A 12,742-nucleotide genomic window follows, 5' to 3' on the forward strand; every position below is an offset into this window, starting at 1 on the left:
TACATTCAAATGGTGGCTAGAAGTTCAATAATAAATATGTGCACACGTTTGCTGATTCAATTGGATTGAAACATTCGATTACTGCACAATATACTCCTCAGCAGAATGGAGTTGCTGAATGGAAAAGTAGCATCCTGATATTTTTGACTCTGTTCCACTGAATACCTACCAGAAGTGTTATGGAGTGAGGCAATTTTGGCTCCAATGAACAATCTGAATCAAACTGGAACCACAAAAATTGAAGATAACTCCAAAAGAGATATTTTGAAGGAGGAAGGTTGTTTTGATGATTTGGTGATATTTGGAATTGAATGCTATGCTACGATTCCATACAAAAAGGGAAGAAGTCTGATGCTAAATCTTCAAAAGTAAATGTGACTGACTATGATGACTGGGGGTATAGTGTTTATTTTTTTGAAAAAAAAAAGTGTATGTATGAAGAGAGGTAAAATTCAACTGCACACAATTACAGAAACCACTTACTCAAGGGACTAAGAGGGTTGTTGATATGTAAGGTACAGAAGAAAAGATATTTCAGAAACTAAACATGAAAATGTCGATTTTGAAGAGGACAGTCAATGGGATTCTATGAACCAAGATGTAGTTTTAAGTAATGAATGGGTTAGTGACCATTTGTATGACAGTGAGGAAGCAACTTGGGAAGATGAAATGAAGACAAATGGAGCCAAAATGTGCATGAACAGTGAAATATGAAGAAACCATCATGCTACTGTGAAGATTCAGCCCATCAACCAAGAATGGTGCTTCTCTGGGAGACAACAAAGAATTATAAAATAGTGGTACAGTCAGAAAATTCTGAAGAATGGAAGAAAGCAATGGAGGAAGAAATAAATTTTCTGAAGAAAAATAAAAAATAGCACTAATTTAAAAAACTAAAACAAAAAAGATCATTGAAAATCAATGGCTATTTTCTACAAGATTAAATTCAAATACTGAAGCATTTCAATATAATGCTCGATTGCTGGCAAAGAGATTATGTTCACACATTTGGCCCTGAAGCAAGAATAGAGACTATGTGAGCAATGCTGAGTGTTTCAATTCAACATGGTATGTATAAAATATAATTTGATATAATGAAAGGAGGATATTTACATGTATCCACCAGAGGACTTTGATGATGATACAGGATATGTATATAAATTGCTGAAGAGGTTGTATGGCTTAAAGCAACCGTTAAATTGTTGGTATGAATGTCCTGTGAAATTTCTTAGTGACTGTAGTTTACAGAAAACTGTTCAGGTCTATGTATGTTCTATGGTGGAAATGTTTTATGTTGACATTGGATTGGCTATGGGCTCAGCCCTGGATCTATGACATTTTTCTGAACTGGGGCAAAAACTTGATAGTGCCCCCCCCCCTTCCCCCTGCCCCAACTAGAGCATTTGAGAGAGGATGCCAAAAATAAAAAATAAAGATTTTTCAAAAATATGTTCATTTTGTAGCACATATATTTCTGAAGAGTTTGATATATGAAACATTCAAGGAAATGTAAGGCATGTTATTCAATCTTAAGTGTGTCAAAATGCAGTGCTACACCTCTTCACACTGCATTCTTCTATCTCATGTCACTGTATTTCACTCTGTGTAGTTCAAACATGTATATTTTGTAATGGAAGCTATCAGACCTATATTCAGGACAGACGAAATTAAAATGTCCTGTGGTGTCTCTCCTGGTCCCAGTCTGCCAGGGAACCCCTCACAATTAATACTTGGTGGGATTATTTGTGGCCAGAAGAATAGGAACTCTTCAGAAGATTTGCACTCTTTATTGCCTATTAGCAAATAACTTTCTGTTTTGTGTGACAAAATTAAATATAGGATACATAAAACCAGTAAAGATAATAGACAAGCAAGACAGTACACATTTCTTCAATCCTTAGGCCCCAGCATTTTTCTCTCTCTGATCTTGCTACAGCTTTACACAGTGCTTTCCTTTCTGTGAAACAACCTATTACCTTAATGTTCATCAAATATTATTCTGCATGAAATATCAAAAAGCTGACAATACTAATAGTACCTAAGACTGGTGTGGTTTCTCGATTTGATTATGTATATTTTGTGACTATCTACTAGATAAAATGAAATAGACCTTTCTAATATTGCAGCAATTGTAACACGTGTCGAATAAGTGAGACATTTTGGCACAAATGTTCATTTTTATGTATCTCATTTATGTAAATAACACAAGAGAACATAATTCACAAAATACCAATATCAAATGCCTATTGGGCCTACTACAAACAAGAAGTTTTATGTTAGGAAATAGTTTCACATTTATTCATAAGCTCAAGTTTCTCAAGGATGAGATCGAAAAGTAGTAGTACCAAATTTTTATGTAAATTTGGAATCATAATATTCTTCAATATAATTTGTGTCATGTCCCCATTTCTTCTCCCTCATTCTAACAAACAATCTTGTCATCACTAATTCTGTAACTATTCCTGCCATTGTCAAAACTTATTCTCCAGTTAACTTCACTAACCCTGCCAGGATCACAGGTTCAGTTATCTTATGTTTATTCTCCACTTAGCGTTATTTGTTCATATGATGCATTTTCCACACTGTTCCTAGAATAGATCCGGAGACTGTAGCGATCTGGCAAAAATTTTCTGTCAAAATTTTGTTTTCTTGGATACACCAAGAAGATAATATGTACTCTTTCTTACACATTATTCCTGTTAGTCATTTGTTTCCACTCTTGTAATTTGAATCTATGAATTCTGCTAATAATTATAACAAGGCTAATCATTCGCTCACCCGATCAACCACATAAGCAAACAGCAATTGGCATTCACCCGTTCAGGTTTATTTGGCTTAGCTCATTTAAACCCGTCCACTTTTGTTGATGGGAAAGTTTTTTTTTATTTCTAGAGACTATGGGGATTCCCAGGCAGAGACATCACATACACAATGCACGCATCCAAAAATCAGTTTATGATTCGTTCAGAAATCAATGTAGAATGTGTTCAAAAATGTTCAAAAACCAACTGGGATGCATGTCGAAATCATATTTATAATTGATAGAGCAAGATGCACTGAATGATAGGTGCTTTGTGAAACAAGGTTTTTTTCTTCAAGAATATGAATTTGGTGTCCCCTGAAATTGCCACCCATGGCAGATACCCCAGTTTGCCCCTCCCCCCCTCCCACCCTCATCCACTCCCCTCTACATCCAGGCCTGTATGGGCACTATTGATATAACAACTAAATTTATTGAGCAGTTGGGCAAATGTTTTCAGATCACTTTAGAAAAAGTTACTTACAAATTAATAAATCTGACAACTGTAATGAAATAAATCAGTCCTGATAAGTGAACAGAATTTGAAAGGAATATGGTACGATGGACGCAAAGCCATTATATTTAGCAACAGAATGTGGATGGATACCAGATGAGTCACTGCCTTTTAATACTACTGAACTCTATGGAAGAAATGCTTGAATGTCTGATGTATTTAACACAAGGTACAAGACCAGATTTATCATATGCTGTTAATGTTGCATCAAGAATACAGGTGCATTTTGCATTGCTCAAATGAATACTCAAGTACTTTAAATCAACAATTATGGGTGGCATTAAATTTGAGAAGAATTAGAACTATAATACTGAAGCTTATAGTGGTGGTCATCATGGTGGAGACAGAACCACAAGATGATAAACAACTGGCATTCTACTCAAATTCTATGGAAGTCCAGCTGTGTGTAAAAGCAAATTACAACAGTGTATTGCTCTTTCTTCAATGGAGGCAGAATATTTAGCTGCAAGTAAAGTTTGCATATCACTTATCTCATTAGACAGACTTCATAAAGTAATTGCAGCTGTTGATGAGTCCTCAGTTCCTATTTTGCAAATAAATACTGAAAGTGCTATCAAATTTATTAATGGATAAAGATTTATGAATGAACAAATCACATAGGAAAGATGTCATTACAGTCACCAAATTATTTTAGAAGAAGATTCGAGTAAATTACCCACCAATCAGCAGACAGGCAGCAGACATTCTGCAAAAGGATTACCATTTGCGAAGTTACAAATGATGAAAGAATTTACTGGTATAGTAACTGCTTCATATATGTATAAAACATTGTAAGACAGTATGAAAGTATTGGTTTTCACTGTTGTTTAATAATTAATAGCCTTTGAAGGTTGTCACTTGTCATTACAGAATCTCTTTGGTTGGTCCAGTGGTGCATTGTTGTAGTTTGGATGCTTGAAGTGCACTTCCAATATTGTCATACTTTTAGCAGTTTTAAATAAATGTTTTGTTTCAAACAGTATATCGTGTTTATCAACAGCCTTAAACAGGTACAAGCAGAAGTAGATTGCAATAGTTATATAGAAGTGAGAAAATTTACACAAGAAATACTAGTATGGAAATCTGCATCAAATCAGTTTTTGGACTGAAGATGACCAACACCACAGAAACAAACATGTATTGTTGTATGTAATTCATCAATAACATTGGAAATACATATATATGAAAAAGAGTGGATGACAGTGGACACATTTATATATCTCAGCTTTTGTGCTGCCATACGAAATTCTGATATACCTACTAATGTACCGTACATACTTTGAAATGTTTTTACTAAAAGTTTACTAAAAGCCTTGGAATATTTTTACCATGTTTCCTCTTTTAAGTGCATTTTCATTATCAATGAGAGAAATGTTTTATTGACAACCTGGAGAGTACCAAACAACTGCTTGCAGTCTATCAAATGGTTGCAACTTTCAAGCTGTTTATTAATCCTACAGCTCGAGGAATATACACTACACAATGTTGAATAGAGAAATTAGTAACATCCTCATCCCTTAAATCATACAGTTAAATTATGTGTGAAAGAATTTTGTGTATCTATATAATTACAAGTATTATACAGTTTTACCATTTTGGTGAAATAAGATATCCTATTGCACACTAGAATATTAAATTAAAAGACAAACCTGAACAATCTTGATGCATATTCTTTCTGAAGATCAAGTTTTTTGTTTCTGTTAAATTCCTTTGTAAATGAGTAGGATGTAAGAAGTCCACTCAACATTACAAAAGGCTCAGTGTATAAGCTGGCTCCACGAGCTAAAGTTGTCCATATCTCTCCCACTTGCTGCATGAAAACAAACCTAATAAATAACAATATCATTGGAGATACGTCTAATTTATAAAATGTATTGTTAGCATGAAATAAATGTTTAAGTATGTTCAGAAATAAGTCTTAGAAGAGAGGGACTGAGGGAAGATATATGCATTTAATGATTCTACATCATTGCACGTAGTCATAATCTGCTTTTCAATAATGGTATATATTATCAATTGGCGTGGTTAAATAGCATATTTTCCAATCCTATGCAGACTGCCCAGTTCTTGTGAGAGGTTTTGAATTGTAAGGAAAAAACACTCCTACTGAAGCATTGTTACATCCTACTTTTTCTCCTTTGCCTCCCAGTCTCATCAGTGTTGGTGTTGCTGACATCTATGCTGAGGGGCTGAATTATACACTAATCAGTCAGGACATTATGATCACCTACCTAATAGCCAGTATGTCCACCTTTGGCACAGATAACAGAAGTGACACATCATGGCATGGATGAAATGAGGCCTCGGCAGGTCGCTGGAGGGAGTTGGTGCCAAATCTACACACACAAATCACCTAATTCCCATAAATTCCAGAGAGGAGGTGATGAGCTCTGATGCCACATTCAATCACATCCCAGATGTGTTCAATCAGGTTCAGATCTGGCAAACTGGGCAGACAGCACATCAACTGGAACTTGTCACTATGTTCTTCGATCCACTCCATCACACTCCTGACCTTGTGACATGGAGCATTAACTTATTGAAAAATTCCACTGCAGTTAGGAAACATGATCATCATGAAGGGGTGTACGTGGTCTGCAACCAGTGTTCGATACTCTCTGGCCATCATGGTGCTTTGCACGAGTTCCACTGAACCCAAGGGTGCCCACGTCAGTGTTCTCCAGAGCGTAATGGAGCTCCTGCAGTACAGGTGTCAAGAAGCTGCTCCCCTGGAAGATGACAGATTCACACCCTCCAGCGGCATGATGAAGAAGGTATCGGGATTCATCAGACCATGCAATGCTGTGCCACTCATGCAATGCTCTGCCACTGCACCAACATCCAGTGCCAATGGTCACATGCCCATTTTAGTCATAGCTTCCAATTTCATGGTGCTAACATTGGGATATGCATGGGTCATTGGCTGCAGAAATCCATCATTAGGAATATTCATTACACTGTGTGTTTAGACCCACTTGTACTCTGTCCGGCATTAAAGTCTGATGTAAGTTCCACCATAGTTCACTTCCTGTCCTCTTATACCAGTCTGCCCAGCCTACAATGTCCATCATTTGTAATGAGTGACATCTGGACATGCTTTCATCTTGGTTTTGCCAAGTCTTGTAGACACTCACCACAGCACTCCTCAAATACCCAACAAGTCATGCAGTTTCCAAAATCCTCGTGGCAAGACTGGGCCATCACAGTCTACTATGATCAAACTCAGATAGATTGTGCACCTTCCCCTTTCTACACATGGCCAGCAGGCACACTGATACTACATGCATGTGTGTGACTTGCAGTCATTCCTCACCAGGTTACGCTGCTATCACCTGGATGGGTTTATGTCAATAGCAGGTCAGTGGTCATAATGTTCTTGCTGATCAGTGTAATTTTAACATGTAAAACTCTAGCTTCCTTCCTTCCTTCCATCCTTCCTTCCTTCCTTCCTTCCTTCCTCCCTTCCTTCCTTTATGAATACTAATTTGTGCAGTTACAGTGTAACTATGAGTGGGAACTGGTTCTCATTATGTCATTACTGATTATGACATGATCTGTGGTAACTGAGATAGTGAATACTGTCCTGTTTTCTTCTAGCTTATGGAACTAAACGAATTGGACTCATTATTAAGACACTAGACTCAAATGCAGAATGGATAAATTAAAAAATCTCTGTCCAGCTATCTCAAGTCCAGTATTTCATGGTTTATGTATAATACTTAGGGTAATGCTAGTACAGTTACTTGAACGTGCCATGATGGGTTCCTAGTATGCCTACATTAGTACTCTAATGACTTTGACAGTGACATGGAGTTAAGTTGTAACATTCCATTATTCATTCATTCCTTCCCTCCTCTCAGCATGTTTTGATGAAGTCTCCCTAAATTTTTGAGATGCCTCTTAGAGCATAATCATAATTGCATATTGTTCTTTCACTGAATTTTCCAAATAGTCCTTGCATAGATCTCAAGATGTAGTTTAGTAGTAGAAAGTGATTTTCATTTCATTTCATTTTTCATTGCAGTTTTTCATGAAATCAAAAGGAATTTGCAGCAGTACATGATTTTTTTTCTGTTTTCAGATAAATTCTGTTGGGCCATGTTAAACAATAGGAACATCTGAATGTCCAAATAGCAGGTGCTGCATACTGTTGTTAATTTGTAGAAGTCAATAAATGTATACAGTGAGTGACTAATGGAATTAAACTTTTATGTTTGTCAGCTTGGTGTATTATGAACAAGTGGCTACATGATCAGTTTTTTTATACAGATGTATTGAATTATGTCAATTATTTCATTGTTTAATATGTTTGATGTGTGTTTTTATTAAATGCACTTAGGGATGTGTAGCTTGGATTCTTAAATACTAAAAGATATCATTGTGATTTCCTGCATCATTTTTTCAGCATCTTAATTTACTGAGTAATTATCCAAATAATACTTCACCCCCCAAATTTAACAATGTAAATGTCATATTTTTATTGTGATCTGTAGAAACTGCAGTTTGTTTAATAGGCTGAATTTCCACAGAATAATCCTCTTCTATTTGGTGGACATCTGTGTAGTTGCTCATTGTTTGGTTTTAACAACATGATGCATGTACTGTCACATACTTATATACAGTCATTTGTAGTACATGTCTTAAGGAAAGTTTATATCACATATCAATAGTTACAATATGCTGCTGAGAATGGGCATGTGGGCTGTTACTGGTATGGCGTAACAGAACTTTGAAGATAAGTGCTACGTAGTTGATATCAATTTTTAAACATATAAAATGTAGGTTTCTGAATTCTGTGCAAGCTACAGAGCAGTAAATGTGTAAAATTTTTTCACTATGCTTCCGTTAGCAAACCATAATTCTATTAAAATATCCATATATTTGGTTCTACACTTTGCATGGCACCTACATGGCAAAAATTGTATCTATCCAGTTCGCCGAGTGCATTAATATGCCAATTCCAGGACTTGAGGAGATGAGTGTGACCTGGATCAAATATGCTTCATGGATTAATGATGAGAGCTGGTGAGCCATCCAACCTGAATGTGGTTTCTAGGTGGTTTCTTACATCCCATTAGGTGAATACCAGGCTGCTACCCATGTCCTGCTTCAGGTACATGCTACACAGACATTTAGAATATGTTTGCATACTTGCACAAACGATTAACTCTTAACGTAGATAGATGGGGTACACAAATTCTATCCTGGGAGAGTTGGGTGGTGGGAGGGGGGGGGGGGGAGGGAGAAGGGGGGAAGGGGGGAAGGGGGGAGGTGAATAAGAAACTGGTGATCTTAGCTGTTCTGTCTCTTCAGACCCTTAATCAGCAGAAAAAGTTTTAGTTTTTTAGAAGTTTCATAGCATATTTGTTCTGCAATTTTGAACAATTTTACTAGATATTTAATTTAGACAGCACTTGTTCAACTATTCATCTAAGTCTTAGTTCTTTATGTTAACTGACAGAATGAAGAAAGCTTCTAGCTTCTGCTTGAGAAATTAAATGACTGCCTCCTTATCCAGCTTACTAGAAAAGTATGCATTTGACACTAGTAACCATGATGTGTTACACTGAAGGAGCCTCCACATGGACTGCAAAACACTGAATCAGACATTTAAATTCCAGACAAGCATATCCTGAGTAATTCTGACCATACAATCCAGATATGGACAGTAAAAACAATAACTAAATAATTACCTGCTGATAGGAAGCCTAAGCATAAAATTATAATTTCTCCTATCTATTACTGAGTAGACAAAAATCTCTTACAAGTGTAAGGGTACTACTTGAGTATATAAGTGTCACTGCACTGAGGTTTCCCGTGTAAAGTTTTCACTTACTTCTATTGATGAGTCTTATAGATGCTAGAAACATATAGCTACCTGGTTTCTTCCTGCTGTCTGGTAGTTCTCTTGTCCAAATGATTGTATATGTAGACTTCATTTTCACCTCAGTGGACTCAGTTTATATTCTTTAGTGACAGTCACACCCACTCAAGAGTTAATTACTATTTATTTTCAATACATCATTAGATTTGTCATATTGTGAGAAATGAATGAACAGTGTAGCACTAGCCTTCTGTATTATCAAATAACTTCTTTGTACAACAGTACTGTGCACTAGGCATAAATCAAATGAAGAAACACTGTTTCAAATGGACTAGCCTTATGTTCAGAATGACAGAGGTTCCTGTCTTCGTCTGTGCATCCTGACTTACTGTTTTTGTAGTTTCCTGTAAGTATGTATGTTACTGTTTATATGAATTACATATTTTTTTGCTGTTCTTAAAATGTAAATACCAAGATATGTCCAGTATATTTGTAAACCATGATCTACAGTTGAATAAAACAATGACAACTATTACTACTACTGATACTACTAGAGATTACTCTACTTCTGACTTTGGATTTTAACCAGCCAATTAAAAACATTGGTAATAGCTGCTGCTTTATGGGTGTGAAAGTGGATTGTTAACACTTGAATATTTTTGTCTACAAAAACACTTACTTAAGTATGACACAAATATTCATATTTCAAGGCCCTGAACAGGTTTTTTGCCTGCTGTATAGTCAACTGCAGTAGTGGTTACCTCTCATGTCTGGTACACATTTCAGTCATTTGGAGTAACACCACAGTCTTCAAAACTTTGGTACAAGTCTGGAAAAGTTACAACCTCAGTTGTCACAGAATTGTTGAAGACTCTGTTTCAGACATTCTATTTCAGTCAAAACCAGGAGGCCTGAGCACTTTTGTGAATAATGCTGCATATTGTTGGCCCATCTCTGCCTTCTCTGCTAGTCATCAAACACCCAAGTATTATTTCAGAGCACAGTTGACAGCAACATTCCATCCAATATGGTACATGATCTGGGGTGGCTGCACCTTTGCCATCAGTGGTTGCTGTGTTGCATGACCAACATGATGAATGAGATGGAGGTATACACACCAAATGCATATTGTGATACTTTTCTTAACTCACTGTCAACTCCCGAAGTTGAGTGATTATTCATTGTGTGCTGGAGGTGGAGAAAATCACATTCTGTACCTGCAGAGACTGGTTCATGAAGCTGCAGTCTTTGCAGTAGGAGATGCATGTAATTTTAACTTGTGTTAATTATCAGTTCAAAATGCACTTTCAACTTTTTGATAGAGAGAATGTGTTGTACACTGATACACCCCCTTTCCCTTCACACACCTTCCTCTGCATGGTATCCATAAACCTATTAATGACATGTTACATAGGGTGAAGTGGAAGTGTCATGTGCAATGAGATCATTTCTTGAGATAGTACTTGAGCCATCCCTGAAAAGCTTAATTCTTCCTGTATGACAAATTCTTGCAACTGTGTTACCATTAAAGTGTTTAGGAAAATAATTTTTATGTCATTTCACAAATACTGACATTCCTGAACTACTTCTACCACTATTGTGTTGAGTGTGATTCAACCACATTCACTTCACAATCATGAGAAATAATACCTCTGCCATGTCGGTGCGGTTCATGTAAGGATTGAAGAATAATGCCATTGATTTGTGTGAAAGCAGCAGCATATAAGCATTAATTGCTCGAATTCCATGGACACTTTCAATATCATCTGCAGATCTTTCCATGCTTATCAGTTTCCTTACATTTTTCTTCAGAGAAAAGCATTCTAAAAGTTCCATTTTCTGACCTGAAAATAATAATGGACAAAATGTTACCCAGTGTAAAGACTTACCCTGTAACATAGCACACATAGAAATGCTGCATTTAAGTACATGTAATATGTGAGTCTGAAAAATAATAGACATGATTAGTGTAAATGAGCTTCTGCTTGTACAATGTCTGAAATGTAGCAGAATATTGTACTAACAGGTCAGTACAGATGAATGAGCTCTAATGCATGTTCTTTGTTTCTACAGAATTCATGGACATTGTATAATTTTCTTATTACTCTAAAACAACTGGAACATGAAGCAAAAGTCACTGATGTATATACAGAGTGATTTTAATTGAAGTTTCAGTTTAAAATTCTTTAAAAAAGAACCACTTCTCAAAATGATGTCAAATTCTAATGGAATATTATCAAAGAAGGGTGACACATTATGGCAAAAAAAATTAATGAAAAATTTACCTCTAGATGGCACTGTATATGGCAGAATATGCAAAATAAAAGATGCAGAGCACATGGCTGTTCCTCAGTTTGTGTCTGACACACTCGGCATGACTGACTTAATGCAGGATTGTGCATGCTGCAGGTAGACCTCTTTTACGAAAACAGTGACTGTGCACCTGTAGCTCTGCAGAAGTTTGGACATTCAAGGGTGTGAAAAAGACATTGGTTTGATGTCTGCCAAGGGTCTGAAGAGAATTTTTACAAAATTTGAAAAGACAGGTTCTTTTGAAGTGGTGACAGAGGGAGGAAAACAATTGAGCTGATGTCAGTAGAAGATGTGGCCACAGCATTGCAGGAGGGGTCGAGCAGTGGTCTGCAGACATGCAGTGCCCAGGGAATTGCCTGACCTGTAGACATGACTGTGGGCATGGTGCATAAAATTCTACAAAATATCCTGCATTGGTCCCATACAAAATTAGCCACGTTACCTAACTAAAAATGCTACAACTGATAACTGCTGAACTTGGCAGTCATGTACATTGCACAGTATGGTTGGTTCAATGTGCAACTCACATCATAGCCATCACATTGCAATTCATTTGTCATTTGTAGCCAAACTCATTTATGTTATGACACTTAGAGTGCCATCTAGTGGGAAAAATTTGTTAATTTTTATTTTGTTTCCATAATGTTTCCCCCTTTTTTGATAATATTCCATTCAAAGTTTGTGTTATTCTGAGCAATAATCAAGAAAGCAACTTTTGTGCAAAAGCAAGTATAATATTTCACAGTGTCAATATATGGACACAATGCATCATATACCAGAGTACTTAGTTTTTAATGAAATTTCAGGCTGCCAATGGAAGTCAGTTTCAGTAATCTTATGAATCCGAGAATCTCCTGAAATTAAAGGCACTTTTGTGAGAGACACCTTTACAAGTTATCTGGATAACTCAATTTTGAGGATAAAAACATCTTGTTGGTGCTATATTCTAGGAAATATTGTTCACATTAAAATACGCATTCTATCAATCATTGAATACACAATTTGCCACACCATTAATTTAGGAAAGGAGGCACTGAAACCACAGGTGCACAGGTAAGACTGAAAATGTTGCTAGCTTTCAGACAAATACTTGGATCCTTTTTAGCTAGAGTGCCCCCGCAACATCTGCTCAGTATGCTGGCTGAATACACAACACTGGAGGAGAGATTAAGAGTGTGACTCACAGCCACCAGCTTTAGTGAGTTCATGAAGAGCACAATGATGATGATTGTGTGAATTGGTAGGGGAGATGGGACAGAATAGAGGGAGGGGAGACCATGGTGAGTAAGGT

The 12,742-nt window shown here is 36.5% G+C and overlaps 1 protein-coding gene across 1 annotated transcript in view; it reads right to left on the reverse strand.

Moving 5' to 3' along the window:
* Positions 1 to 12,742, reverse strand: part of LOC126471228 (nose resistant to fluoxetine protein 6-like) — a 292,721-nt gene that overhangs the window by 37,083 nt on the left and 242,896 nt on the right. The window contains exons 7-8 of the mRNA XM_050099351.1: positions 10,789 to 10,982; positions 4,964 to 5,124 (exon numbers count right to left, since the gene is read on the reverse strand). Of these exons, the coding sequence (XP_049955308.1) occupies positions 4,964 to 5,124; positions 10,789 to 10,982 (355 nt within the window). The remainder of the gene's footprint in view (positions 1 to 4,963; positions 5,125 to 10,788; positions 10,983 to 12,742) is intronic.

This window comes from Schistocerca serialis, chromosome 3 (assembly GCF_023864345.2).
Source record: "Schistocerca serialis cubense isolate TAMUIC-IGC-003099 chromosome 3, iqSchSeri2.2, whole genome shotgun sequence".
In the NCBI taxonomy this organism is placed as follows: domain Eukaryota; kingdom Metazoa; phylum Arthropoda; class Insecta; order Orthoptera; family Acrididae; genus Schistocerca; species Schistocerca serialis.